The sequence below is a fragment of the Haemorhous mexicanus genome, chromosome 21 (assembly GCF_027477595.1).
Source record: "Haemorhous mexicanus isolate bHaeMex1 chromosome 21, bHaeMex1.pri, whole genome shotgun sequence".
Lineage (NCBI taxonomy): Eukaryota > Metazoa > Chordata > Aves > Passeriformes > Fringillidae > Haemorhous > Haemorhous mexicanus.
In genome coordinates, this window is record NC_082361.1 from 5,573,645 (window position 1) to 5,600,994 (window position 27,350).

Below are 27,350 nucleotides of genomic sequence, written 5' to 3' on the forward strand. Positions count from 1 at the left end.
GCCCCTGGGCGCCTTTCCTGAGCGCCTGGCCCCGCCCCCTCCGTGACAAAGCTCCGCCCCGCCCATAGCGTCAAGCCCCACCCCCGCCCGTTGCATTCACTGTCCGGTAAGCCTCGCCCCTGCCCGCCTCGGAGCGCTGTCCGAGCCCCGCGGACCCGGTCCCTGCCCTGTCCCGGCTCACCGCGCCCCCCGGCCTGGGGGACACGGCGTGGGAGCCTCCCCAGGCACCAAGAGCCAGGAGAGACCCCGCGGGCTTGCAGCAGTCGGTCCCCCAAGCACTGAGGGGATTCGCGGGGTGGTCGCGCTGTCCCGGGCACGTTCCGGCCCATGACAATGGCAACCGTGAGCGGGGCTCGCGGGAATGGCCTCGCTCAGTGAGGAGGCCCGGCGGCACCCTGGCTCTACGGCGGCGGCAGCCGAGGCTCCTGAGCGAGGGACAGCCCGGGCTGCGCCGACCCGTCCCAGGGAGGCCCTGCCGGGACGCCGCGGCCAAGCTCTGCCCCGCGCAGTGACGTCAGTGTCTCCGCCGCGTGGCGTCACAGCCCTGTGACGTCACTGGGCGTCCCCGTCCCCGCCGGGTCCCCGCTGACCGAGCGTTCCGGCCGGGCCGGTGTTTCCGGGGAAGGACTCGCTGGCGCTTCCGGCGCGGGGGGAGGAAGTGACGGCGGGTTTGTTGACAGCGGAGGCTGCGGCGGGGGGAGCGGGCCCGAGCAGGACGCGGACCCCGGCCCGCCCCGGGGAGCCGGGACCAGCCGGGACCAGTCCCCCATGGCGCCAGGTGAGTACCGGTGCCCCCCTCCCCAGCCGGACCCGGGGCAACAGGCCTGCCCGCCCGGGCGGGGGGAGGAACCGCCGCCCCCGGCAGTGCCGGACGGTGCCCCCGGCGCAGTGCCCATCCCCTCCTCGGGACTCCTGGGAGCAGCCGGGCCCCGCCGGGCAGGGCTCCGGCCCGCGACACGGGGAGGTCACCTCCTGCACGGCGAGGTGACCTCTGAGTGCCTCGGGGACGAGGGATGGCTCGGGTTCGGGGCCAGCGCTGCCCGCGGGGTTGATAGAGACTCTCGCGGGCTGACGGAGCCCCAGCGCCCAGAGAGCCGTGACCAGGGACTCCGGGTAGTCTTCTTGGGCAGGTGACCTATGGAATGAAAATCCGTGATGTAATTTAATTCAGTGAGCTGAAGGAGCATCTTTACTGCAGGCAGGTAAAGATCTATGCATTCCCTGGCGAGTGCAAGCCGTCTCATTTAGGATGTCAGCCTGGCTGGCTGACAAGTTTGGGAGTTGCAGGCTTTGATGGGACAGAGGATAGTTCCATATCCTACTTCACTTTCCCTAGTGTCAGAAGGGATGGTGTTTCCCCACAAAGGCAGCGATGACCCATCTATTAATAAAATCACAGTGATTTGCAGCTGCAAGATGCCAGCTAAAATGACAGTGCAGTTTCACTTCAGAGCATAACCTGTGCCAAACTCTGCATTTACGTTACATTTATAATTCTGAAGTCGCTGTAATCAGCTCACGTCAGTGCATATTGTTTGCCCTCTCCTTGGATGAGTCCCTGATGCTGGAACAGTCAGCTTTGCCAATCATTTTTGTAGCAACAGCATAAACGTTGTGTGGTTGGCGTGGAGCCATGGTGAGTCAGGCTTGGCTTGGCTCCGGGCACTGCCTGGAGAGAGGCTGTGAGAGATGATGGGTCTGAAGTCCAAGGGAGAGGATATTGGCACTGGCAGCCCCAGGAGAGGTCCCCAGCCTCACGTGCTAGTGCAGCCCAGAATGCTGTAAGAGTGCAGATGCAGCCTGGAAAGAAGGAATATTTGCAAAGAGCCTGGTGGGTCCTGGATGCTGGGGAGGGGGTAAGTAGAGCTGCCTGTATTGCACCTGGTTTTGGGTCCGTGGATGGCAGGAAGGTGCTGTTACTGCACAGAGAGGGCTGTGTGACCATGGAAAGGGCTTTTGTGTGCCTGCTCCCGAGGCCCTGAGGAACTCAGGTCCTTGGTGCAATAAGATGGAAGCAAACCTGTCAGAGAAATAAATTGGAAAAAATACTGACAGCTGAAGTTCTGGTCACTTTTCAGTTCTTGCTCTTGAATTTTCAGCGTCTTTCATGCTGAAAACCTCTACCAAAACTCTATCAAAACCCACATGGCACCAGGCAGCTCATTGCTGGAAAAGCACTGGTGGCAGTCACTAGGCAGCTTCATCCTGTATGAAGCTTCCTGAGGAGAGCAGTTAGACAAATGTTAATGATTTTCCAGCCTTTCCAGTTCTTTTCTTTTTGTCACACATCGAGGTTATGACTAGAGACAGTATTGATTAGGGCAGCTATCGGCACTTTTACTTCCCTCTCTGCTGCTAAGGTGTCATGTCTTCAGTCTGAGGAGGGAGAGGCCAGCTTGTGTTGTCTCCTGGACAAAAGGTCACAGCAGCTGCTCAGATATCTGTAATAAATCAGGAGTATGAAAGCTTTTCTTTGGTCTTCTTTCAGTGGGACAGTTTAACCATTCTTGATATTAAACTTCTGCATGGGATTGTGTTGGTGGATCACGGGGAGCTCAGAAGTTAAAGGGCAGCTGATTTCTTCAGGGCTGAGAATCAACCAGCTGCATTGTGCTGGTCTCAGCAGAGAGGGAACAGAGGCTTGTCAGAGCCACAGGAAGGCAGTCCTTGCCCTCTGGTGCTCTGAGCTGCTTGGCCAAGTCCCAAGCACTGGCCGTTTCCAGCTGCACGTGACAATAGATTGTCAATGGGAATTTGTTTTCGAGTTCTCTGGCCGTCGGTAGTAAACACTGGAAGAACACTGGCTGCAGAGACCTCCTGTCTGATGGCACAGGGGAACTGGTAGGGACAGCAGAACACGCTTCCCAGCTGGTTCACATCTTCCTGTTGATCTTGCCTTTCTGGAAAGATTCTCTCCAGCAAGCTTCAGGCAAAATCTGCGAGAGGGACTTGTTCTGGAGGTGAGGCCAATTCATCTCCAAAGCAGACACAGGACAGCTTCCTCCCACCTGCATTCCCTTTGCCAGGACCTCCCAGCCAGGGAGACAATACTGTGCACTCAGTGGCCCATTTCAGCCTTGACTTCTTACCTTAGTTAACTCCAAAGGTGAGAACTGTGGATTGTGGAGCTCCTCCTTTATCAAAGCTGCAAATCCTCCATTTTCATTGACTGGACCTCATGCACCTCAATGGAGCTATTGTGACACTGTTGAGAAGTCTCAGTTTTACGTTCTTGTGACCCGCTGTCAGCACTCAGTGACCAAAAGAGCAAGTTCCACCCTTAACACCATGATTGGAGAGAGTTTAAAGTACAATTTTTACGATTGCTGAAGTTTTGGGGTTTTTTGCCTCAGCATTACCTTTTAGAGTGATTAAGCTGAGGAATGAGAGTTAAACTCTTCTGTCTTGTACTGATACCATAGCAATGAAGGAAAGAGAACAGCATAGGCTTTAGAGAAGCAGAGAGCTGGTGACACACAAGTGTCCTGCTATTTGCAGCTGCAGGATAAAAAAAAAGATCTGAAATAGAATATGGTTAAGGACATTTTGCAACAACTTCTCCAGCAATGGCTGCTCAGCTGTGGTGCAGAAAATAACAGCTACCTCCACAGCATCAGTGTTCTCAGGCCCAGCAGGGACAGACTTTTGATAAGACATAGGTTTTATATCAAAAATAAACATGTCAATTTTTTGTGTCTGTGGAAATATTTAGAAAAGTTTAGGTTTGCTTGTAATGTGATTTGACCCTTTGAAAGTGAAATGTCACTGTTGGTCTTCAAGCTATCTTCTCTGATAAGCCCCTTGGGGCCCACTGAGGAAGTCTTGATAGCAGAGCAGTCAGGTCATTTCAAATCAGAAAACAGGAATAGCTTCCCCCAGTGGTCTGCCTCACCCATCCTTTATCCTGTTCTAAAAATGAAGAAGGGCAAAAGCACTTTGTCTTTTTCCAGTTAGTCACTCTTTGTGACAGATTTGGGGTGGTGAGGGTGAGCTGGATGTAGAGGTATCCAGCACAGTCACAATCCTTGCCTTTACACTGCACTAAGGGGGATCCCAGACCAGTCTGTGTTTCCCTCTGGCTTCTGATCCACTTCACGCTCTAGTTCAAGGATTTGCATGAAGCTTCTGGCTTGGCACTACAGAGAAACACTGAACTTGAAAATGAAACTTGACTTGGAATGTTGGCAAAGAGAAGGACAGGCAGGAGATACAGGGCCACAGATCCCACTGGTGCCTTACAAAGGATTATGCTGACAGTAAATGTTCTGCTGGTTTATCCAACCCACCCTGAAGGAAACCAAGCAACGTGGCTTCTACCACTTCCCTTTCCAAGGGCCTTTGTCAGCCAGATAACCCTGCAATGAGGAAACATTTTGCTGTGTAGCCTCATTTCCAAACACATCACACTAACTCGTTCCCACAGTGTCCCCTTGGAGTGGGAACACCAAGGAATTAAGGGCACACTGCCAGAGAGGCCAAACTGCTGTGGGTCCTTTTGAGGTCAGCAAGTGATGAGCTGCAAATACAACGTCCTGCTGGTGTGACAGCTTTGTGGGACACTTGCAGTTGTGCCTTTCTCAATGCATCTTTTTTCCCTTCTCTGCTTATAGCTATCCTGATGGGCCCATAAATTCATCCCAGGACTTCATTTGAGGGAAGGATCTCCTGCATCAAAGCTTCCTTCTGCTCTTCCCTTTCCCATAATTTCCCTCAAGATGGCATCTGACAGTCCTGAGTCTCTGATGACCTTGTGCACTGATTACTGCCTTCGCAACCTGGAGGGGACTCTCTGCTACCTCCTGGACAACGAAACGCTGCGGCTCCATCCCGACATCTTCCTGCCAAGCGAGATCTGTGACAAGCTTGTCAATGAGTACGTTTCAGGCCTGGTTTGGGAGGATCTGGGAGCTCAGAGAAGGGGGAGTATAGTTCTCCAGTTGATCATATTAGCAAATAAGGGTTTGCATGAACTTCAGGAGGAAGTGTTCCCTTTTGTACTGCTGTCATTCTAATTTCTGTGGTAGTCACCCTTTCTAAGTTAGTCAGAGCTCATCGTGATGCTGTAAAAAGGGAAATTAAAAGAGTAAACCCAGAGTGAAACAGTCACTGCTTCTTCCTAGAATGTCAGTGAGCAACAAGGAAACCTTCCCATTTCCTATCACTGAAGCATTACAAGACTCTGTCCAAGCAGAGAATAAGAGTCCAAAGTGCTAACAGATGTTACATTTTAAGGCTTCCATAGTTTTATAAAGCAACTTGTTTCCAGGGATTTATGTAATTTGGCTGTCACAATCTCTCTTGGCTGAACTTGTGCTCACAAAGTCTGGCAGAGAATTCTGGCCAGCTAATTTTCTGAAAAATGGGGAGAAAAAATCAAATTACTAACTTTAAACAGCTAGGGAAAAAAATTCCTGGAGTTTGTGCTTGCCAGAATCCAGTTTGCTCACACACATTGAGTCCTGCACAAATCTTTGCCCAAGATTTTCCTAGGGATCGTTGGTTCTGTGCCAGAAGAGGTGGGTGAGCTGCTTTGCCCCAAAGGCTGATCTGGGTGATACTGGGAGGGAATGGGTTGGTGTGTGCTCACAACTCTGTCACGCTTCCTTGTCACCAGTGCAGGTTCCAGAGCTGTGGCTGAGCCTGTGCTGTGCTAACACCATTGCCTCACCCAGGTACGTGGAGCTGGTGAAGACAGACAGCATCTTTGAACCCCATGAAAGCTTCTTCACCCTCTTCTCAGACCCACGGAGCACCAGGCTAGCTCGGATCCACCTGCGGGAACACATTGTGCAGGACCAGGACCTGGAGGCCATCAGGAAGCAGGTGGGGCTGCACTGACAGCTGCCACATTACATAGCAGCATTGCTGCACAGGCACCAGCTGGAATCCCAGACACCCAGAGATTCCCAAGGCTCCATCCTTTGCTGTCCAAGTCTTCCTTGGACTAACCTCAGCTTCTCCCTTCTCAGCTCCCAAAGCCACTATTGGGAATGGCATAGGACACTGGTCAAGTTGGATGATACATGATTTCAGGCTGTCCCAGTGGGAGGTGTGGGGCAAACAGGGTGGGCACTTTACCTGTGAAATATCTCTAACCTTGATTTCCCTTTTTTTAGGATCTTATTGAGCTCTACCTGACTAACTGTGAGAAGCTGACAGCCAAGAGCCTGCAAACCTTGGTGAGCTTCAGCCACACACTGATCTCCCTGAGCCTCTTTGGCTGCAGCAATATCTTCTACGAGGAGGAGAACCCCGGGGGCTGTGAGGACGACTGCCTGGTGAACCCCACTCGCCAGGTCTTGGTCAAGGACTTCACTTTTGAAGGCTTCAGCCGCCTGCGCATCCTGAACCTGGGCCGCCTGATCGAGGGCGTAAACGTGGAGACGCTGCTGCGGCCCCTGGCCTCCCTCGCAGCTCTCGACCTTTCTGGGATCCAGCTGAATGATGTGGGATTCCTGACCCAGTGGAAGGACAGTCTGGTTTCCTTAGTGCTTTACAACATGGACCTTTCAGAGGAGCACATCCAAGTGATTGCACAGCTTCGCAAGCTCAGGTCAGCAGAGCTGTTCTTCATTCTTTATCCTTCTCTAGATGATAGGGAAAGGTCTTTGAGGAATGGTCTTCTTGCCTGCTATCAGAGAGGCACTCACTGCTGGGTTCAGCTTATAAACCTTCCTGTGAACAGGCTCACTGATTGTACTCTGTACATATTTGACATGTCTAAAGCCAGCCTGAATTTTGCTTGTAAGAAGACACGACTTAGCAGAAACTTCCCATTGGAAAAACAAAAACCAACATATGACCCCATCACCCCCACCTGGTGTGCAACAGGTAGAAGACACTTTTGTGAGTGGGATGTTTGCTCCAGTCTTCAGTACAAGCCAGCAAAGTCTCTCTGTCCTGTAAAGAACCCCACCTGCACACAACGGCTGGTCAGTTTGTCCCACCATTCCCCTAACAGCAAGATTTCCTCAAAGCTTAAGCATTTAAATACCTGAAAGAAATCAGGATAATGTAGTAGCCTGGGGTGGAAAAATTATAAGATGGGGGAAGCAGACAAAAAGATCTTCTGGTGCATCTTAATCTCCAGGTAGAAAGGCACAGGTGGCTGCTGTGATGGAGTTGGAAAAGGCAGTTTCTGAGCCTGGAGCAATTTCCTTTGTGATGTGTGGCTAGGTGATTCACTGTGGTCCATTCCAAGTAGCCCTCTACCAGATACCTGTGTGCTTTGGTTAGACACAGGGCCAGCTGCTGCTGCCAGAGCCTACAGAACCACATTCCTGTGGTTCCTTCCTTCTTGGGAAGGAAATAATGATAAATAATAATCACACTTGGCTCTGGTCGGGAGGCAGAAGCCCCAGCTAATGCTTTCCAGGCTGTGAGATGCTCTCTATCACTTGCAGGCACCTGGATATCTCCCGAGACCATCTGTCCAGTTATTACAAGTTCAAGCTGACCCGGCGGGTTCTAAACTTGTTTGTGGAAAACCTGGTGAACCTCACTTCGCTCGACATCTCAGGGCACACCATGCTGGAGAACTGCACTATCCCCAGCATGGAGGAGAAGATGGGCCAGACAAGGTGAGGGAACAGCAGTTACTGAGGTCTGCTAGGATGGATAGATAGTCAAAGATGAATTAAGAACAGTTCCCTCTTCTGAGTTCTCAAATTCTGTAGGTCTAACCAGTACTAAAAAGCAGGATACAACTCTTGCCAGGTTCCCCTGACAGTAGAGACTAGTGTGAGAATCAGCTGTGATTACTGTATGCAACACATGTAAGGACTTGTAAGAGTAATAAAGAATTCATCCCATCTGCCTGCCATGCATATCTGAAGTATTTCAGTTTTTTCCCCACACACATTCTCCCAGGGATCTTCTGCTGGATTTTTTTCTGAAAAGACTCCAAAGCCCTTTGCACATTTCCTACACAGAATACTCTTACTCTTGTGGAAATCCAGGCTCTTCTGACAGAACATTTATACACTGAGTCAATACATCAGCACTCATAGGAAGGCTGTGTGTTTTAGGACCTTGGAATCTAAAGGCCTGTTTCAGATTTGACCTGAATACTGGGCAGATCAACCCTTGGAAATCCCGGTGCTCCTCAGCAGAGGCATACCTAGAGGTCTGGTTTTCCACATCAGCCAAGACCTCTGCCCTCCTGTGAAGCACTTGCTGAACAGAATCACAAAAGTGAGACAGTAATGGCTCCTTTTCACCAGAGCTGGTGATAATGCACTGGCTCTTGGTCAATAAGAAACATGGCAGCCAAAACAATGTTCTTGCATGCTCACAGAAACAGACTTAGCATGTTTATCACATTACAAATACATTGGATGAGTGAAATCCACAGCATTTTAAGAGGAAATTTTCACCCCAACTAGTGAATTTCCGGACAGATTTTACCTGGGAAAGCTGCATCCTGTCTGCAGTAATTCTTTCTGCTGGTTCCATTCAGCTGTTCACCTCTCACTCAGGATCACCTGGGATGAGTATTTAGAGTTATGTTCATAAGCAGCTGCCTGGTATAAAATGAAGTGTAGCTTTTGCCACTCTGGGTATGAAGCAGTACAGCCAAAGTGAATGGAGGACTGCAGCCATCTCTGTGTCAGAAAGAAACATGGTACCAACATGAGCAATCTCGTGTGTTTTCCCCCCAGCATTGAGCCAGCAAAGAGCAGCATTGCTCCCTTCCGAGGCCTGAAACGACCGCTGCAGTTCTTGGGCCTTTTTGAAACATCCCTCTGCCGCCTGACTCATATTCCAGCCTACAAGGTAAGGAGGCTGCAGGAATATTGGCAGTAGGAACTTGCTAGAGGTTGAAAGAACATGAGAACCCTGGCTGCCAGTAGAATGGAGTTCTTTGGGTCTTGGGTGTGACAGCTGAGCTCTGACCTTTCAATAACTACTTCATAATGCAAGAAAACTGTCAGAAAGCAAGACCTGTACCCCACATAGTTTTTATAAGGATTGAAAAACATTGGAGAAAAGCATGGAGAAACCATCCTGCCTGGAGGATATCTGTGACTACAGAAAAGGATTTAAGACAGTAGGAGTCCTACTTTTGAATAGCATCCTCCTACCCCAAAGGTGCCCTTTCTCATCCCTCTGGACTGAAAAGTGACTCAACCTCTGTCTCATCCTGGGCTGAATCTACTCTCTCAGGGCAAAGGGAAGGTATACCCTTTGACCTTCCAGAGTTTCCTTCTCATGTCGGTTTTCCTCCTTCATAATTTCTCCCCTGACTCTTTTTGCTCTTCCACACCAGGTGAGTGGAGACAAGAACGAAGAGCAAGTCCTGAATGCCATCGAGGCTTACACCGAGCACCGGCCGGAAATCACCTCCCGGGCCATCAACCTGCTTTTCGACATTGCCCGCATCGAGCGCTGCAGCCAGCTCCTGAGAGCCCTCCAGGTAAGCTTTGGCCTCACCCTGACAAGGGGAATTTTGCATTCCCAGTTTTTTTTTCCACCCTGGGACACTGTAGCAGGCCATTCCAGAGAAAGTTCCAGTAGCGCAGTGGAACTGGGTACCTTCATTTCCTAAGCACGTTCCTGCTATGCCTGGGCCACACTTTCATTGTGGGCTTCTAACAGTCACTCCAAGAATCAGCAGCAAGTGTGTGGCACTGAAGCTCTGTGTTGCTTCTCTGCAGCTGGTGATCACAGCCCTCAAGTGCCACAAGGATGACAAAAACATCCAGGTGACAGGCAGCGCTGCGCTGTTCTACCTGACCAACTCCGAGTACCGCATGGAGCAGAGCGTGAAGCTGCGGCGCCAGGTCATCCAGGTGGTGCTGAATGGCATGGAGTCCTACCAGGAGGTCACAGTAAGAGCACCCCAGGCACCTTTGGTTCCCATAGTCCTCTTCCCCTGTATCAATTCTTTAGCCTGGTGTCAGCATTTGGGTTTCCTCTGCCTGCAGGGAGTTAAGGTAGAGAAGTTACTGCTTGCCCAGGTCTGCTCCTGGTCTCCACTCAGCAACGGGGATTACATGCAGGGTGCTCCTTTTTTTCCATGAATGGTGGTCAAAGTGTGTGTGTGACACACAGATACCCAGCACTGACTGTAGGGTGAAATTGTTGTGGGTAAAGGGCATGTTGAGTCAGCAGAAAGAAGCATCTCAAATCTCTGTACTGGAAGTCAGCTGTTTAGAGAGCCAATCAGCAGTGAGGAACTGGCTTGGAAAGCAATGGGCCCTGGATAATTGGGTGGCCTTGTGAGGCTGGAGTGACAGTCATGGAGCATGGCTAAAGCACAGCACGAGATCAGAGGGTAACAGGAATCTCAGTAGTTGTAGTCAGGCAAGAAGATGCTTTGAGTACCAAGCAGCAAGGAAACATGAGATGGTGGGGTCTGTGCTTTTGTAGCCACTTGGCCCAGTGCTTGCTTCCTTTTGCCCCAGGTGCAGAGGAACTGCTGCCTGACACTGTGTAACTTCAGCATTCCCGAGGAGCTGGAGTTCCAGTACCGCCGAGTGAACGAGCTGCTGCTCAACATCCTCAACCAGAGCCGGCAGGACGAGTCCATCCAGCGCATCGCTGTGCACCTCTGCAACGCCCTGGTCTGCCAGGTGGACAACGACCACAAAGAAGCTGTGGGCAAGATGGGGTTTGTCATGGTTGGTATGGTCCCAAGGTGTCTACTTATCCATAACCCAAGCTAGGACAATTCCGTTACAGCTGTCCATCAAATGCCTCCAGCCATGATCCATCCTTGCAATATCACAGAAGGGAACCAGTGTCCCAGCAATGCTGAGCTCTCCTGGAACCCACCCCTTTACTTGCTTAGCAGCACTGGAGGTTATGATCTCAGAGACAGGCTGGTGTGAGGGCAGGAAATCACTGTAACCTAACACCTGACCTCACCACATCAGGTTATTTCTAGATCTGGTACCACCTTGTGGCTGTCTTCTTCTGCTTCTCCCCAAGTTTGCATCAATTTCCCAACTCAACCCATATCCCCTGTCTTTTCCAAGAACTGCAAAGGCTGCTTTGGTGCAGTTATGGTGCATCCCAGACCTTGTCATACAGCTCAAAACTAACTCAACAGCTCAGGGACTGTGGCATGTTTCAGCTCTGTGAATGCTTAGCGCTTGGAACATGACCCAGTCCCCCTGGTTTAGAGAAAGATAGATCAAGTAGATTCTCTGCAAAAGATCAAAATTGGCCATAACTGCTGTGATACTACAGGACTGGTTAAGTTTTAGCTTCATGATTTTTGAACTGTTTCTCTCTCTTCCCCTTTCTTTGCCCACAGACAATGCTAAAGTTGATTCAGAAGAAGTTGGCTGATAAAACGGTGAGTGTTTCTCAAAGAAAAACATATACATAGAGTATTTTCTCTTCAGTCTGACTTAAGCATGGAAATCAACCCAGAGTGCCAGCTCAGCTTCTCTAACAAACACAAGACATCTCAGCTGATGCTGCAGAATTTCTTGTTCCAGGGTGAGGGCAGGGGAATGTGACAGGGAGGCAAAAATATTTAACAAAAAACCCACTTACTGACAAGTTGAAAGTGAACAACAAGGTTTTCTTACCTCTGAAGTCATCTAGGGTGATGCCAGAGAGGAGACAGGTGATTGGCTTGCACCAGGCTCCTGCATTATCAAAGCTCTGACTCTGTCCTTTTCCCTATAGTGTGATCAGGTGATGGAGTTCTCCTGGAGTGCCCTCTGGAACATCACTGATGAGACCCCAGATAACTGTGAGATGTTCCTTAACTACAGTGGCATGAAACTGTTCTTGGAGTGCTTGAAAGTAAGTGTCTGATTGTCTCTGAAGAGATGCTGACAGGAGCAGTGGAGATGCAGGTGCCTGGGCAGGATCCCTGGCTCTGCTCCTCTCCAAGCATTACTTCCTACACTTCACAAACAAGAAAGAAAAAGCTTGTGTAAGTTCTTATTTGTCACATCGTTCCACCCAGCCAGTAGAACAGAGAAAATTAGAGTTAACACATCTTCCCCTTTGCCCATCTTTGCTCAGCCCCCCTCAAGCAGAGCAGCAGTGAACAGCGGGCCTGGTTTTGATCCTCTCTTTTCACACATACCTTTAGCACCATTTGGCACCTGCCAAGGGGCCATTACTGACTACCCAAAAATACTGAGCTTTTCTAGATGTGCTGTACAGCTTTTTCCAGGGTTGCTTGTTCTCAGCATCACCAGAGTCCTACCTGTGTATAATCCTGTTCCTTGCCTGGCCAGGAGTTCCCAGAGAAGCAGGAGCTGCACCGCAATATGCTGGGCCTCCTGGGCAATGTGGCAGAAGTGAAGGAGCTCCGCCCGCAGCTCATGACCTCCCAGTTCATCAGTGTGTTCAGGTGAGTGCCTGGCTGGTCACCAGCTAGGCTCTGATCTCTTCACCTGAATCATCTGGACACTTGTGAATCTTTACTGCATCAGCAGCTCTAAGTGATCTCTTCTGTCTTGGCAGCAACCTGCTGGAGAGCAAAGCTGATGGGATTGAGGTGTCATATAATGCCTGTGGAGTGCTCTCCCATATCATGTTTGATGGTTTAGAGGCCTGGGGGATCTGTGAGCCTCACAGAGAAGAAGTTGTGAAGAGGATGTGGTCAGCCATCCAGAGCTGGGATATCAACTCCAGGAGAAATATCAATTACAGGTGAGCAATGGAAAAGATTGGCCCACTCACACAGGAGCCAGGATTGTCACAGGAAGGAAACACCAACAGAGAGAAAGGAAGAGAGAGAGCCTAGCATGGAGGCTCTGTTCAGAGTGAAGGAGAGATATCTTCAGGGACATATTCTTTAGTGAGGGTTATACATCTTCCTTTGAAACATAAGATGCTGAAATTAGACACCTTACCTGACAATTCCTATGGGAGAAGTCCGGTAGCCCAGCAGAATTTCTCCTGCAAGTTTCTGCTGAAATTGAGTAGTTCAGGAAAACCATGGTCTGTCTGGGACTGCCTAAGCATTTTCCTCTGATACTGCTGTCCTTTGCAATCTGTCCTTTTAAGTCTGTTTGCTTCCCAAAGCCACATGCTTTCACTCTTGTCTGGGGCATATTTAGACACAGGTACCAGAAATCCCTTCAGAGGTTAATACAACTGCTGGAATCCTTTTAACCCCTTCCTGTAAGAGGTTATCAGGTACTCAGAATTCCCTTAGTGCTTGGCAGGGATCCAGAACTGGCATTCCAGTGCCTGTTTACAGTATAGACAATATAGTTGTCAGAAGAAACACAGGAACCCTTGCACATGTGCAGCCAGCTTTGCCTGGGTATAGTTTGGTTTTGTCTCAAACTGATCAGTGCTGCTGGATTTCAGCTCTTGTGAGGAAATGCCTAATGGAGGATGGAAATCAGTTCCTGGGCTCAGTTGCCTTCATTGCAGCTATTTCTCTGAGCAGTGTGTTTGTGCTGCAGTGGTGGGGCCTGTAATCCTGCCAGCACTGCCCTGGGACACTGACTTAGCCTTGGTGCCAGAATCTTTGAAATGCCAATGGATTTACTGCTGTGTTTTCTGTGAGCAGATCCCTTGCTGTATTGTATTGCTGTGAGTGGCAAAGGTGTTGAAAGAAGTAACTCTTGGATTTTTAACAGCTTCTGTAATATTTCTGTGCAGGTCATTTGAGCCAATCCTTCGACTTCTTCCACAAGGGATCTCCCCAGTCAGCCAGCACTGGGCCACCTGGGCACTCTATAACCTGGTCTCTGTCTACCGTAAGTTCTCTGTTTGAAATCATATTCCCTGCACTGTAGAAGTTGAGGGGGTGAACCTGGGGCTGTCAGCAGAAAAGGTCTTGCAAGATAAACTATGTAGGTAGAGAAAAACTTTGAGTGATGCAGGAATGTCCAGGCAGCACAGCCAAATAAAGCTAATTAGACTCGGTGTGTAGGAAATTCCTTCACTGTTTTGATCCTTCTCCTTCCCCTCCTGCCACCCTTTGTACACTGTTGTGAGGGTTCACAAGGACCTGATTTGTTCTTTTCTCTGCAGCTGACAAGTACTGCCCACTGCTGATCAAAGAAGGTGGGATTCCTCTCTTGAAGGACATGATTAAAATGGCCTCAGCACGACAAGAGACCAAGGAAATGGCCCGGTAGGACACCAGTGCACCATCACAAACTCTCAGTTTAGCCTTATTTTAGTTTTTAATTCTTCCTCTAAAGTGAGGCTACCAAAGCAAGGCTTGTAGTGATGTGTATGAGAGGTATGAATTGAATAGAGGAGAAACAGAGGAAAAAGAGGATGAAAACAGAATACTAGAGATGTTTATAGGTGGGCAGTACACACAGATCATTACCAGGCAAGTGGGTTGTAGATTGGCTTGTTGAGCAAGGGAAACACATGGCTAATTGCAGTTCTTAGGCCAGTCGTCTCCAGTTATCACTTTTCCCTGTACTTGGGTGGGCTGCCTGTCTTCAGAATTATACTGGCCTGTCACTGACCTGCCAACTGCACAGTTAAAATGAGAGCATTTTTCAGAAGGTAGAGTCCATCACCCTTGCAATGACACCCTTCTTTGGAGTCATCCTTCCAGATTTGTAAAAGACAGCTGATCATTGGCAAAGTGAGAGCTGTCATTTCATACCTGCAGGATGAATAGAAGAGAGAAGTAGAGATCTGGGAGTACATACCTGGTGAGTGGGCAGCAGGTATTCCCACAGCTGAGGGTTCCTAAATTCTGGAGGGGACTGGAGCCTGCAGGAGACAGTCACAGTTACACACAGTGTGTGGGATGGGACAGGTGACAGCACAGTGAAGGACAAACATTTGTAATAATGTATTTCCTGGTGGGATTTAAAGGCATCTGAGGTTTTGGGTGTAGGGGTAATGAATGAATGGTCACAGCTGGATCTGGACATGCACTACCATAACTTGACGTTCCAAATTGGGAGCTGCTTTTGTGGAGTTTACTGGTTTTGACAGATACAAAAAGTTTGTGTCTCAGATACAAACAGGACACTGTTAACACAGAAATCAACTCTGGGACAGTTCTTACCTTACTGTCCCACAGCTGAGGTGCAATAAGCTTTAAACTAAACCCTCTCTCCTTGTCCTTGTTTTATCCATAGGAAAGTTATAGAGCACTGCAGTAACTTTAAGGAGGAGAACATGGACACTTCCAGATAGAGGCAATCAGCCAGTGCCTCTTGCCAGCACTGTATCCAGCTTCTCTCTAACTCACTGTACATAGGGAGGACTCTTTCTTACCAACTCGCCCGTTGGAAGGAAACTTTATGTGTGTGTATGAGACCCTCAGTAGATGAAGGTGAATAGGGGAGGGGGGAGGGACTTTTTGCACAACAAAATGCTTTCCTTAACTTAGTGGACTTTTTTGTTATGAAGTTTCAGGTTGAAGTTCTGTGTGTATGATTTCTGTATAAAAAGAAAACAAAAAACAAAGACAATTACATTATGTATCTTTTAACCATTTATTTTAGACCACACAGAGAGCCTCAAATGACCATGAGCTTGAAGACCTAGTTGTGTGATCACTAGTGTGGCGTTTAATTCCCACTTTTTAGAAAATTCCCTTTTGCTGTACTGCATGAGGTCCTGTGATGTCTGCAAGAACACCAGTCCTGAATCAGCATTGGCTGCTCAGTGGGAAGTGATGAGTTATTTATTTGGTTAGAGAGGTTGGGGGACACAATACCAGAGAGATAGACCAAAAGAACTGACATTTTAGTGAGACTTAGAAATGGAGAAACTAAAGACCTTTCAAGGCAATTCACTCCCTTAAGGGCTTTTTAATAGAAGACTCACATTAATGGAAGCATCACTAATTCTATGTGGGTCATTTGGAAGTAAGACTTCCCCAATTAAGTCAAGAGGTCTGTTTTGTCCCCATTGGCAGTACACTGGGATCTGCCAGCCCACCCAGCCTCAGAAGGTCAGGGATGATCAGCAGAACCAGTTACACCTTCTTGGCTACACAGAGCTTCTCTCTTGAAGGGAGACTGTGCAGCAAGGCACAAGGTTTGTTCACAAAGGGCTACACATCTTCATTCCAGTCCTTCACCACCTTTTTTAGTAGTGTTCTGGTTTGTAGGGAAGGGCTACAAAGCCAGAGTATTTCCCTCTGCATACTGTACTTTGCTAGGCCCCAGGCCTGAGCAGCTGTACCCCCTCGTGCAAGTCCCAGGATGGGACTGGAGCTGTTCGGCCCTTCCTTAATCTGTCATCACAAGCTGTGCTCAGTAGCATCATAATCTCCCTTCACAGGAAGCCCACTGCTGCACAACTCCTGGAATTGGAGGTGGGGAATCTCCAGGCACCCTCTGAAGGGAAGTCCTAGGAAATAGCACCTTTTTTTCCACCCCAACATCTTCCCCCTATTCTCAGAAGCAGAAGGCTCTATTCCTGTCTGACTCCCAGAAGCACTTACCAGTGCAGTCCCAGTCCCATCAGCAGCATTAGTCCAGTCTGTGTGACACAGGTGAGAGAAGAGTCTCGCTGAGCTGGTCTTCACCTGTGACACTCCAGACCTATAGTGGCTCAAGAAGGTGAAGGCCAAGGCTTGCCTCACAGCCAGGCACTCAACAGCACAGTTGTCCATGTCATAGCCCACTGCTCATCACAGTTCTTTGACAAATCTTCCCTTAGCAGGGACTCAGAAAAGATTATGTGCCTGGCAGAAGGAAGATGAGCCCATGGCCATGCAGGCTGGGACATGTCAGGCCTCAGAGCACAGTAACTCGCTGCTCTCTTCCCTTGTACACTTTGCTCTTGGATTTGAGTCGCTGCTATGAGGTTCTGCTAATGCTCAGAGTTCATGTTGTCCTTGTGAGCACGTTAGAGATGGATCCTTGATCCACAAACTGACACTTTAAACTGACAGAACACAACTGCCTGGAGAGGTTTACTTTTACTGCCAATACGGTGTTATTCAATGTCTTTTTTTTTTTTTCCTTTTTAACCATACGTCCATTTGTTTTGGTATTGTGAGATCTGTACTTTTTTCTTTTAAGTATTTTTCAAACTTATATATATTTTTGTGTCACTTTTAAATTGTTTTCATAAGATTGCAAAACTTGACAAATTATACTTTTTTGCAGTCATTTGAAATGTATTTTTCTCTTATTCCTGTTTCTTAAGAATTTGTGTCCCTATGAGTTTATTTCAAGAAGCTTATATCAAGATCTATTTTCTGTGTAACATTTGCTAATCTTCCTTCTAGATGCAAAACTAAGAGGGGCTGCAAATACAGCCTTGGTTGTTAGGGGAGTCAGGCTTTGCTCTTTAACTCCCCATTTAGTGCTGCTGTCCTTGGGAAGTTGTTTCACATGGCAGTACCACCCACCACATCTGCTTCCTTTCCAATGCCCATGTAGTGAAACCTCCTGTCACTAAAATCTTGAACCAACTGACAAAAAGCACTCAAGATTCTGACTGTGTTGGCAAGGTGGGAGTAGAGCAGAAGGGGACAGATGACAGATGTGAGGTATCAGAAAGCCTTGTCCCCAGAGAGCAGCTGCCACAGAGAGAGAGAGAGTGAAGCTGGGGAACTCCCATCTCAGCTGGAGCACATCCCAGCCTCTCACTGCAATCCACCAAGCCAAGCAGTTGGGCTCTACTCTGAGACTTGGGCACAACTACATCAAGGCTAATGACAATCAATGGTTTGGTTTTATCTGCCTTGAGACCCCAAAGGTTTGGGTTTTCCAAACCAGTGCTTCCACAAGTTGAGCAGTTTCTGGAGTCTCACCTGCTGCATCCCAGACTAACAGGATGCACACTGCATCAAAGCTGTTTGACACTGCAGAGGTAACCTCTGTTCTCACTGCTCGCAGACCCTCAGCAAGCTGTACCTCAGCCCAAACCAGGATAAAAATATTTCAATTTCCCAGCAATAAGGAGATGAATGGAACCAGGCCAGGCTGACAGAAAAGCTCAGCTTGCTGAAATCTGTCACCACTCCCAGGTGAAAGAGGGAACTCTTAACTGGGCAATTGCAGAAAGCCTCACATAAGATTTTGAGTCAGGCCACCAGCAAGGTAAATGCCTAAGACAGCACATTAAAAGGAATAACATCCCTGTTAGAGTAACATAATCTTTGCCTACAAGCTTCAGTATCTTCAAGATTTTGTGAGCTGAAAAATAACATTTTTCCTTCAGTAAGAATCAAAGAGTAAAAAGTATCCTTTGAGCACCAGAGCACAATCCAACAGTTCCTGTAATTGGAAGTCTGAAACTATTTTGGGCCTCAGTTTCCCTAACTGAAACAACAGGAATAATGCATGACCTGAAAACTTTTTTTGGTGGCGAGGATTTAACTGGTGCCATAGATCCAGAGCTGAGGTCAGAACAGGAGAATTGCCTGCAGACATCACATCAATGTTCTGCAAAGGAAGGGAGGGCTAAGTGGCAGATGTTTTTATGAAGGTTTAATGTAAAAGGGGAAGTTGGATACCCTGAAATTCTTGACTGCTCCAAGGATGCTTCTCAGGCCTTTCAACTCTGCTGGATCAAAGGAACAAGCCAGGAAACTTCAGCTCCACACGAAATGATACAGCCAGTGACCAACCCTGCTCAGCAAACCAGAATGGGGTTCTAGTTTTCAAATGAAAATCCAGCTGTAGAGAAGTTCATAGCATGTAAGGATATCACAGAGGGGCTCCTTGTGCTCAGTAGCTGTTGGCCCACTCAGACTCTTCATGTTTTCACTACTACATTTCCTTTAATATTCCAAAGCTTGGCAAGCAGAGCACGAACACAACTCAGTAGCTCCCTGCAGAGACTGTGCCAACAAAGGAACCCTCTACCCGAACTGTGTGTGGTTTCCTTCCTGGCTGGAGGCTGCCCTGTCCTCCAGTGGCCCTTGTCAGTGACCCAGCAGTGCCAGGTGTCCATCCTCTCTGGAGCAGATAAGAGCAAATTGGTGAGCAACTTCCCACCAGTGCTTCCATTTTATAAAATCTGTGGGAGGAATTGCTCATAAGGATTGGCATCTACTTGGATGATGTTTAACACCCAGAAGCACCAGACTTTCTCATCTAGACCAAGCCAAGAAAGTTTAGCACTGATATTTGTGACAATCAGAACACTGCAGATAATTCATCTGCACCATGGCTGCTGTTTCCCTGCACCTTCCTACTGAAATTATCCTCTTCAGCACTGAATCTTACCTAGCTTGTCGCCTTGGCTGGGCTTCTGCTGCTGTCACTTTGGTCTCTGCAAAAGATGAGTGGGAAGAAAAGTCTTGGAGCTGTAAGTCAATTCCCTCTCATTACCTGAAGAAGGCAATTAATTACCAGTAGGGCAAGAGCTAGAGGGCACTGCAGTCAGGCACTATCCATAGAAAAGACATTTCCTTGAGACTGTTTAGGGAGGAGTCTGCCACAGCTCAGGTGTTAGAGGACAGCTTGTGCTGGAAAAAGAGAATTAAAAGTAGGGAAACAGCTGGTCTCCACGACAACCATGTGTGTGGATGAAGCACAGAGGGCAATAGTCATCAGGAATAGAGAAAAGCAACATGGGGGCTGAAGGAGAAGAGAGCACTTAAGGAATGAGGGAGATACTCTGCTGAATTGAAACACTTCTGCTTTAGCAGACTCTTTTGATTTCATGTAATTGTCACTGATCCTCTCTGTAACTCTTTCCTTGTTTTAAAAAAAGTTTTTCAGCTAATTAAATATGTATTTCCTTGTTTTGCAATGAAAATACCCTCAGTTATAATGAGCAAGTGTCTCCGTTTACTCTGTCCATGGACCTGCCTGATGCCGAGGCCTGGTTCCAATGTTTGTACCTGGTGAAACTGAGCAAAAAAATCAAAATGCACAACTGTTGCTTCCTTACAATTCTGAATGAATTAACTTTTCTGTTGTATCCGTTGGATACCCGCTGTGTATTAAACCTAGTGCTCAAGAGTGTCTTCTTCCTTTGTTCTATGAATGTGGTTTATTTAGGTACATTACTGGTCCATTGGCTGTCGATTATTAAATTAAAAATGAAAGGAACTGCCACGTGTTGATGATGCTGTTCAGTGCCTTTGCCTTTCATCACTCCAAAAGACACAATACTGCTTGTCAACAGAAGAAAGCAGTGGAAGACGAGAGCATTGTTAGAAAATTGTGTGAGAGGAGAAAAAAATCAGGACAATATTTGAGTGTCCAGATTGCTCTGAACTCTGTAATCTATCTGCAGTTCATACTCTACAGCCTGGGCTTTGGAAAGGGCAGGATCTGAGCACTTAAGAAAAGCCAATCTGCTTTAAGGCCAGCCTGACTTTCTCCTTAAGACCCTGGTCCTGGAAGGGCTCAGTGCCAGTTAATTCAGTGGTCACTGTGGAGTCTGTAAAGGAGTAAGGTGAACAGGATGGGAGGAGCATTTCTATGAAACTGAACTGCCTCTGAAAACCTGCTGTGCTGTAAGAGCCCAGAGAGATACCTTAGCTTTCCAGCAGCATGGCATTCTGACCTGGGATGCCATAGGAACCAAGATTCTCCTCTACTTACTAGTAGAGACTTTCTGTAACTGAGCCTAATTTCAACCAGTCACTGAGGCTGAAACCCTTGAGACAAGAGATAAGCCCTGATCTCTGCAAGATAGGTTTCAAAGCTGAAGGAGAAGATAAAAAGAGTAACATGCATGAAATTATTTTCATCACAAAGAGATTGAGAATATATTCCTTAGGAGAGATTATTCTAGAACATCAAAATGTTTCTACTTTTAAGTGGATAATATTATTAGTACTCACATTGCTTTCATTAAGCTTTAAAATTTACACCTCTCTATGCTCTCTGTGAAGAAGGAAAGACACTACCCACCTTTTTCTGAGCACCAGTACAGCCTGAAGTGTCTGAGGGAAGAGAGCCATAGGCTTTGCATTTACCTAGAATTAAAAAGAGTTTGAATGATTGCTGAAAATTTAGTTGACAATTTCTGTTAACATTTCAACCCAGCTGTCTCAGGTAAACCATTTCAGTGACCCACACAACCAGGTGCTTTCCTGGCATCAGCACTGACTCATGAAGAAACTAAAATAATCAATTTGTAGGCAAACAATACCAAGGAATTCACTACCAGGTGCTGGAGAGTAAATTTAATAAGAATATTATATTTCTTTCCCAATTTTTATTGGGAAAGAAGGTAACAAAAGCAGCAAGGTATAGCTATGTTAGAACTGAAAGGAGTTAAATAGAAAGCATTGATTTTGGAACTTCTACAGATCTGTGATAACATTCATCTCCCTTAGACACTCAAAGTGTAAAATATATATGCACTATAGTCACCTTGGTGGGTTTTTTTATTGTTAGCAAGAGACAAAAATCAAAGGTGCAATTCAATTGCTTCTAGGTGTCTGTTCTAGCTAAGAGTCTATACACACCGCTTCCCTCGGCAGCCCTCGGGGGAGTTCAATGACCTCACCCAGCCAGGAGCCTCTTGACTGCAGCCATCTCAACCAGATCAAATCCCTCTCCTCGACTTATGTCAGACATTCTACAGGCTCTGTTTGGTTAATAGGCAGCTTCCAGCCAGACACAGCCTCTCCGCGCTTCTTCTCGGGGGCTGGAAACCAACACATGGAAAAACCACATTAGCGAGAGCAGGATTAACGCAGAGCAGCACCTCGGGAATCCCCTCGAGGAGCCTTTGAACGGCACCTGCTGCCCGACCCTTCCCCAGCTCAGCACACCCAGCAGCGTCTGCACCGGTGTAACGGAGCTTCTGAACAGCTTGCCCAGCCCTGCGCCCCAGAGCCCGGGCTGAGGGCGGAAGGACACGCGGGAAGGGCTCAGGGAAAACACATTCCTGGAGGAAAGGCCCACAGGGCCGGCTCGCAGGGCACAACAACGCCGGGGCGGTGTGGGGGACAAAAGGAGCCAGGTGACCCCTGCTCACGGTGTTTGCCGAGCCCCAGAGAGCAGAACCCGGCCCGCTCTGGGAGTGGAACCAGTCGAACAGCCCAGCGCAGCCTCCCCCGCAAGGCTGGACCGCCCTGGCCCCGCCTCGGGGCGCTGCCCGTGTCCCGTCCGGCCCTGCCAGCGCTGCCCGGAGGCCTTCCGGGCCGGCGGAGCCTCGGAGCCGATGAAGTCGGGGGAAGCCATGGCCCCCGGCGGGCGCTGGGTGCGGGTGGCACACACAGCCCTCAGCGCGGCCCTGGCGCTCGGGCTCCTCCTGCACCGCACGGGTGAGGCGGGGCCCGGCCGGGCTGCGGGGAGGGGGCGGCCGGGGCTGCTCCGCCCCCGGGGGCAGGCGGAGAACGGGGATGGCGGGCGGGGCACGGGGATCGGGGATGGGCCATGCGACCCCCGCGGGACACGGGCTGAGCCTGGCTGCGGCCCCGGGGTGCCCCGAGAGCGGGGGGGTCTGGGAGCCCCTTCTCAGCCTCTCCTCTCTCCGCCTGGTCTCTCCCCATTTCCTCTTCATGGATTCGGGACCCCTTTGTTGAGGCTAGAGAGAAAAATCCAGGACGCTTCACAAGGAGCTGCTGCTCTCTGTCTTTTCTGGGTACCTTTCAGATCTGCAAAAGCAGGAGGAGCGCGGGGAGCTACTTCAGCCGCTGATCTTCGTTTTGCTGGTTTTATGCTCGATCCTGCTGTACTTCAAGGTGTCCCTCATGGATCCGGGTTTTGTTAAGCCTGAAGAGGAAGTGAAGGTAGATCCCTTCATGAACAGAACAAAGTGGAGTAGCTGTAAAGTCTATAGGCTTTTCTACTTTTTCTACTCTGGCAGATAAGAACAATCTGAAACAATTTCTGTTGTGCTGGCATGAAGGACACATGCACAGACCGTTGGAGATGAGGACAGACTGTCTCACACTGGTATTTGGTAACAGCAGCAGGGTTTACAGGCTTTAAATGTGCCTTTCATACCACACTTCCCTTGTACTTAACTGTGCCATTTGAGCTCAAGTCCTCTCCTAGAGCAGAGGCTGCAGTGCCCTGTGGAATGTATATATGACCTATTTTACAATAATCACTGCTAAGTGGTACAAGTGCAAAAAAAGCCCCCAACTGAAGGGCAGGCTTGGCAGACAGTGCTCTCTGCAGCTCTATTTATTGAACTCTTTATGGATTTGTTGCCCTCTCAGAGGACACATCCACAAACAAGGTACAGTGAAATAAATGGAGATGCAAAGTTTCAGTAACTGCTAGTCTGCTCAAGGTTCACTGCCTTATAGACTGTAGGACAAAAGCATTATCAATCTTAGTCATCCATCACTAATGTCAGTGTTGGCTGTGTATGACTAATTAGCACTGCTCATACCAAAAAAGACATAACTGTGTTTAGAAGTGAAGTGTAACCTTGTTTTTGTCCCAGACTGTATCTTGTCCACAGTTATTTCTGCCTCTCTGCAGACATTCTTTGGAGGGTTGCAGTAACCTGTTCTCTCTCACTGTACCATAACTGTCAGCAGCTTCTGTAGGTATCCTAATGAATTATTTTGTTCCTAATGATAGAGATAACGAGCACTTTGTAACTATTAAGTAAAAGCATGCAGCAAGACAGCTCAGTCATACTTAGACAGGAGCCCAAGAACCCTCCTCAGTCCATTCCTTTCTCTTTTTTGTAGGAAAGTGAAGATAAAGGACAAGGTGTGGTGATCCCTCAGATCTCAGGTGACATTAAGCTGCGGCGCTGTGGTTACTGCCTGGTGAAGGTGGGCATCCAGAATGCTGGATGAGGAAGGGATGAGTGATTTGAAAGCTTATATTGTTCTTCAGCTGCTGTTGGTAGTCTGTAATTGCTGCTTAGAGGAGGCTGGGCAGACTATGTAGCTACACAAGTAGTAGTGATGGCATTGGCACACAGGCCAGTTTTCCAAGGCTGAAACAAGTCCCTGCTGGCTTATAGAAACAAGAATCTTTCTTTTGCCATGAGAAAATTGTATTCCACATTCTTACTGCCATGTCAGCCAGACCTTGCAGTACTGTCAAAGAAGTTATTTTGAAAATACCTTGATAGTCAGAAAAGCAGCTGAGTGTAATATGTGGGAACTGGTCATTGTGAAAACATTGGCCTGAATGGTAAAAGACAACATGAAGGAGAAATTACAGCAATTAAATTAGCTCTTAAAAGTTTGCCTAAGCCTAGAAAGGCTTCTTTTCAGAGTGATCCTTATCAGTTTAATGAAATTAAGCACTACCCCAGCTCCCATAAATTCCCGAAGAGTATCAACCAAGAGGAATGAGCTTATTGCAAGAAGAAAAGCTGGCAAAGCATTTATACACTTCAGGGGACAAATCCTAGGAAGCACTGCTTTTCTCAGCCAGGTCTTTCACCTTCTCTGAGCCTGGTAATTGAGCTGTTGTGCGAGTGTCTTGCACTCACATGAAGGCACTTCTCTGTACATCCCCAAAAAGCATCACATCCTGCCCACTCTGTTTGATAGTAGTGGTTCTAGTTTTTCACCTCAGTACTCTGGTTCATGCTTTCCTGACTACACTGATTGGCTTTGTCTCCCTCCTTGGCACGCTGGACTTTCTATAATAGGTGGATAATAAAGAAAATGTGTGGATAGGAGGAGTGTGGGAGGATCACTTAATTTGAATGCCACCGATCTGGGTCTTGACCAGGAGAATCACAATTCCTTTGATTTGTCTTAGCAATGTTGATGTGCTGTGTCTCACAAGCAAGTGTATTAGGGACAATATTGTGGGGAAAGACAGATTTGCATGATGTTCTCTTCTACCCAGTGGGATTGGGACAGCCATGAACTATAGCCAGTGAGTTTTTTCTTTTCCTGGTTGTGTTTTGCAGCAACCCATGCGAGCCAAGCACTGCCAGCTATGCCAGCACTGCGTGCGGCGCTACGACCATCACTGCCCCTGGCTTGAGAACTGTGTAGGAGAAAGGAATCACCCCCTCTTCGTAGTTTACCTGAGTGTGCAGCTTGTGGTTCTGCTGTGGGGAGGCCATGTTGCTTGGTAAGGCTGGGAGATGGCTTTTGGACCTCTGAGATTGCTGAAAGTTGTAGTGCTCCTTGAGCTGGCATAGAACATAGACTGCCTCTGGATCTTCACCCTCTTTTGCATCCTGGCACTCCCTAATCTTGAGCAGTCTCTGGTAATTTAGGTTTCATTGTTCATTTTGCTTCAGTCCCTGTAACACGATCTTTGTTTACACATTCAAGTGCTGGAAATTCCAACAGGGTTCCAGCTGTTCAGGAGAGGAGTTAACCCAGGGCGATTGTGTCTCACAGCTGTCAGGGAAACAGAATCTTCTAAATTTAGCTTCCACTCCCTGTGGTGCAGTCTCTCAGGACTTCATAGTATATTAACTCTCTGTAGTCAAGGATTATTAGCAGCTCATTAGTTATGAATCAAATGTGTCATGAGGTTTGCTTAGTTTAGTTAGCAGAAACTAGTTCTGCTTCTTTAATTACAGATTTATTTCTGTTTGAATTGAAAGGTCAGGCCTCTACTTTGAACAATCCCGGGAGTGGCTGCAGCACAACATTTTCCTCCTCGTGTCCTTCCTCCTGATATTCATATTCACCATTGTGGTCCTGCTGCTGCTTGTTTCCCACCTGTACCTGATCTCATGCAACACCACGACCTGGGAGTTCATGTCTCACCACCGCATCTCTTACCTGCGGCACTCGGAGCTGGAGAACCCCTTTGACCAAGGGATAATCCTCAATCTCAGGAGATTCTTCTGTTCACGCCACCTCACTGCATGGGAGAACATCTATTTTCACAAGAACAGTGAGCCTGTCTAGTCCCAGTGTGCCAACACACCTGTCAGGCTTGTGGGTAAAACTTTGCTAATGCAATGGCTGCTGTTTCCTTGCACTGAACTTTAACACATCATGGACTATGCAACCTGCTCCACAAGCTGTTCATCTACAAGTTACATTTCAGGGATAGTCAGGGTTATTTTTTATATATAAACCACACTGTTAAAGGCAAGAATACAGTTCTGGGAAGAGAAAAGCCATCAGAGCTGATTTCCAGACTGAGCAAGGTATCTCTAAATTTATTTCCTTTTGTTAAGTGCATCCACATCTCTCCAGAAGAAATGCAAGATTAGTGTGACTATTTGTGTTCCAGTTCTCTTCTCCAAGGTCTCCCTTGCCTTTTGCTGCTAGGGAACAGCAGCAATTACACATAAAACCAACCAGGATCAGTGTAATTCCTGTGGCCTTTTTTCAGCCAAGTTCTGACTGTGAGAACTGCAATGCCTTTTGGCAGTAGCATCAGGCATGCAAGAGAAATATTTGAGTAAATATTTAGAGAGTCAAAAGCAAATTTTATTTTGTCCACATGCCTCAACTTAATGCTTTCCATGAAGATTTAAGGCTTAATACTGTTAATGTGCATAAGAAAGAGCTGTAAGACATCCAGTTAATCTTATGAGATAATTAACCTGTATTTTGTGATGCCCTGAGCAGCTTTCTCACAGCTTTTTAAGTTGATGATGCTGCTGACAATTCACTGTTTTGAATCAAGTCAGTGAAGAATGATACCATCACTTTTCTTTGGACAGAAAAGTAATCCCTGGCTACTGAGTTATTTCTGCAGATAGCATTGTGCTCAGGCCTTTGCTGTAGCTTGCTGCAGGGAGAGAAGCAGGAGCAGAGGTGGGTACCTCATGCCTAACTACAGTAACACTGTTGGTAAAACTACTACTACCTCAACTCTCTAGTGAGATTTTAATAAAATAATACAATTTCAATGCAAGAGAAAAGCTGCCAGGTCCTGAGATGAGAGATGCTGACAGCTTTCAGGACAGCAGCAAGAGGATCTGTTTTCCATTGAAATAAAAGGTCATACTTCAGATTTCCATGGGGAACTAAAAGGAAGTTTGGGATGACCAATCTTAGCTATAAAACAAAAAAGACTGTGGTGTGAATTTTAGTCATGACCCTTTTCTGTTAAAACTAAAACAAACAAAACAAGAAAAACCACAACAAAATGTTAGTTAAAATTATCTTGTGCCTTAATTATCTTGGCTCAGGAATTAACACCAACTCAGAAGCACTCAGGGTTTAAAGCTGATGAACACTCATGAAAAAATAGTGTAGTTACTAATACAGCACGACAGTACAAAAGCAATTTAAATGCAGCAATAGATCCCTTTTTTGACCAGCTCCAGAGTTTGTAATCTGTGCACAGTCTGCTTTGTTCAGGGTAGAAGCTTTATCAGAGGGATAGCAGAATGCTAAGGATTGTTTTTGTAAAGAAGTGTACACCATTCAGAAGTATTCTGCAGTATGCTTGTGTTGCTGTGGTACCTGCTAAAGTGTGGATTATCCGTCACACTGCAGTTCCTGGTTCTTCAGGTATCAGTCAAGTCAAAGTTTATCAGCAGGTACAACAGCTCAAAACAGTTTTGCTCTGTCTGGTATTTCTTTAAAATACACCTGGGTGTTGATTTACCATTTTTTTTACTCAACCATAAATTATAAAATAAAATACTAAATATGCATTTTAAAA

General features: G+C 47.6%; 2 protein-coding genes and 1 long non-coding RNA gene across 4 annotated transcripts; 2 read left to right on the plus strand and 1 right to left on the minus strand.

Annotated features, from left to right (window-relative positions):
* The first annotated feature begins 115 nt into the window (after positions 1–115).
* Positions 116–15,379, plus strand: ZER1 (zyg-11 related cell cycle regulator). Its single transcript, XM_059864806.1, has 16 exons — positions 116–778; positions 4,611–4,873; positions 5,673–5,823; positions 6,117–6,553; positions 7,404–7,580; positions 8,661–8,775; positions 9,269–9,415; positions 9,657–9,830; positions 10,407–10,622; positions 11,261–11,302; positions 11,641–11,760; positions 12,204–12,319; positions 12,433–12,621; positions 13,585–13,682; positions 13,960–14,062; positions 15,039–15,379. Exons 2-16 carry the CDS (start codon positions 4,716–4,718, stop codon positions 15,094–15,096), a joined length of 2,301 nt encoding a protein of 766 aa, XP_059720789.1. The 5' UTR covers positions 116–778; positions 4,611–4,715; the 3' UTR covers positions 15,097–15,379.
* Positions 999–21,841, minus strand: LOC132336896 (uncharacterized). Of its 2 annotated transcripts, XR_009489017.1 has the most exons (7): positions 21,337–21,838; positions 14,601–20,800; positions 12,173–12,439; positions 11,541–11,865; positions 9,535–10,596; positions 8,407–8,483; positions 1,000–1,135 (listed from the first exon to the last, which is right to left on the minus strand). It is a non-coding gene; the product is annotated as an uncharacterized LOC132336896 (long non-coding RNA). The 2 variants fall into 2 exon arrangements; XR_009489016.1 differs by having other exon boundaries at positions 999–1,135; positions 8,407–10,596; positions 21,337–21,841.
* Positions 21,842–21,923: 82 nt separating this feature from the next.
* ZDHHC12 (zinc finger DHHC-type palmitoyltransferase 12) lies at positions 21,924–27,350 on the plus strand. Its single transcript, XM_059864811.1, has 5 exons — positions 21,924–22,099; positions 22,431–22,567; positions 23,486–23,572; positions 24,673–24,839; positions 25,324–27,350. Exons 1-5 carry the CDS (start codon positions 21,997–21,999, stop codon positions 25,631–25,633), a joined length of 804 nt encoding a protein of 267 aa, XP_059720794.1. The 5' UTR covers positions 21,924–21,996; the 3' UTR covers positions 25,634–27,350.

Bases quoted from the DNA above. Each gene is read 5' to 3' on its own strand.
- ZDHHC12 (XM_059864811.1), top strand. From the start codon at position 21,997: ATGAAGTCGGGGGAAGCCATGGCCCCCGGCGGGCGCTGGGTGCGGGTG. The intron at 22,100-22,430 runs GTGAGGCGGGGC...GGTACCTTTCAG, and splicing joins GCTCCTCCTGCACCGCACGG to ATCTGCAAAAGCAGGAGGAG. The intron at 22,568-23,485 runs GTAGATCCCTTC...TCTTTTTTGTAG, and splicing joins AGCCTGAAGAGGAAGTGAAG to GAAAGTGAAGATAAAGGACA.
- ZER1 (XM_059864806.1), top strand. From the start codon at position 4,716: ATGGCATCTGACAGTCCTGAGTCTCTGATGACCTTGTGCACTGATTAC. The intron at 9,416-9,656 runs GTAAGCTTTGGC...GCTTCTCTGCAG, and splicing joins AGCTCCTGAGAGCCCTCCAG to CTGGTGATCACAGCCCTCAA. The intron at 9,831-10,406 runs GTAAGAGCACCC...CTTTTGCCCCAG, and splicing joins AGTCCTACCAGGAGGTCACA to GTGCAGAGGAACTGCTGCCT.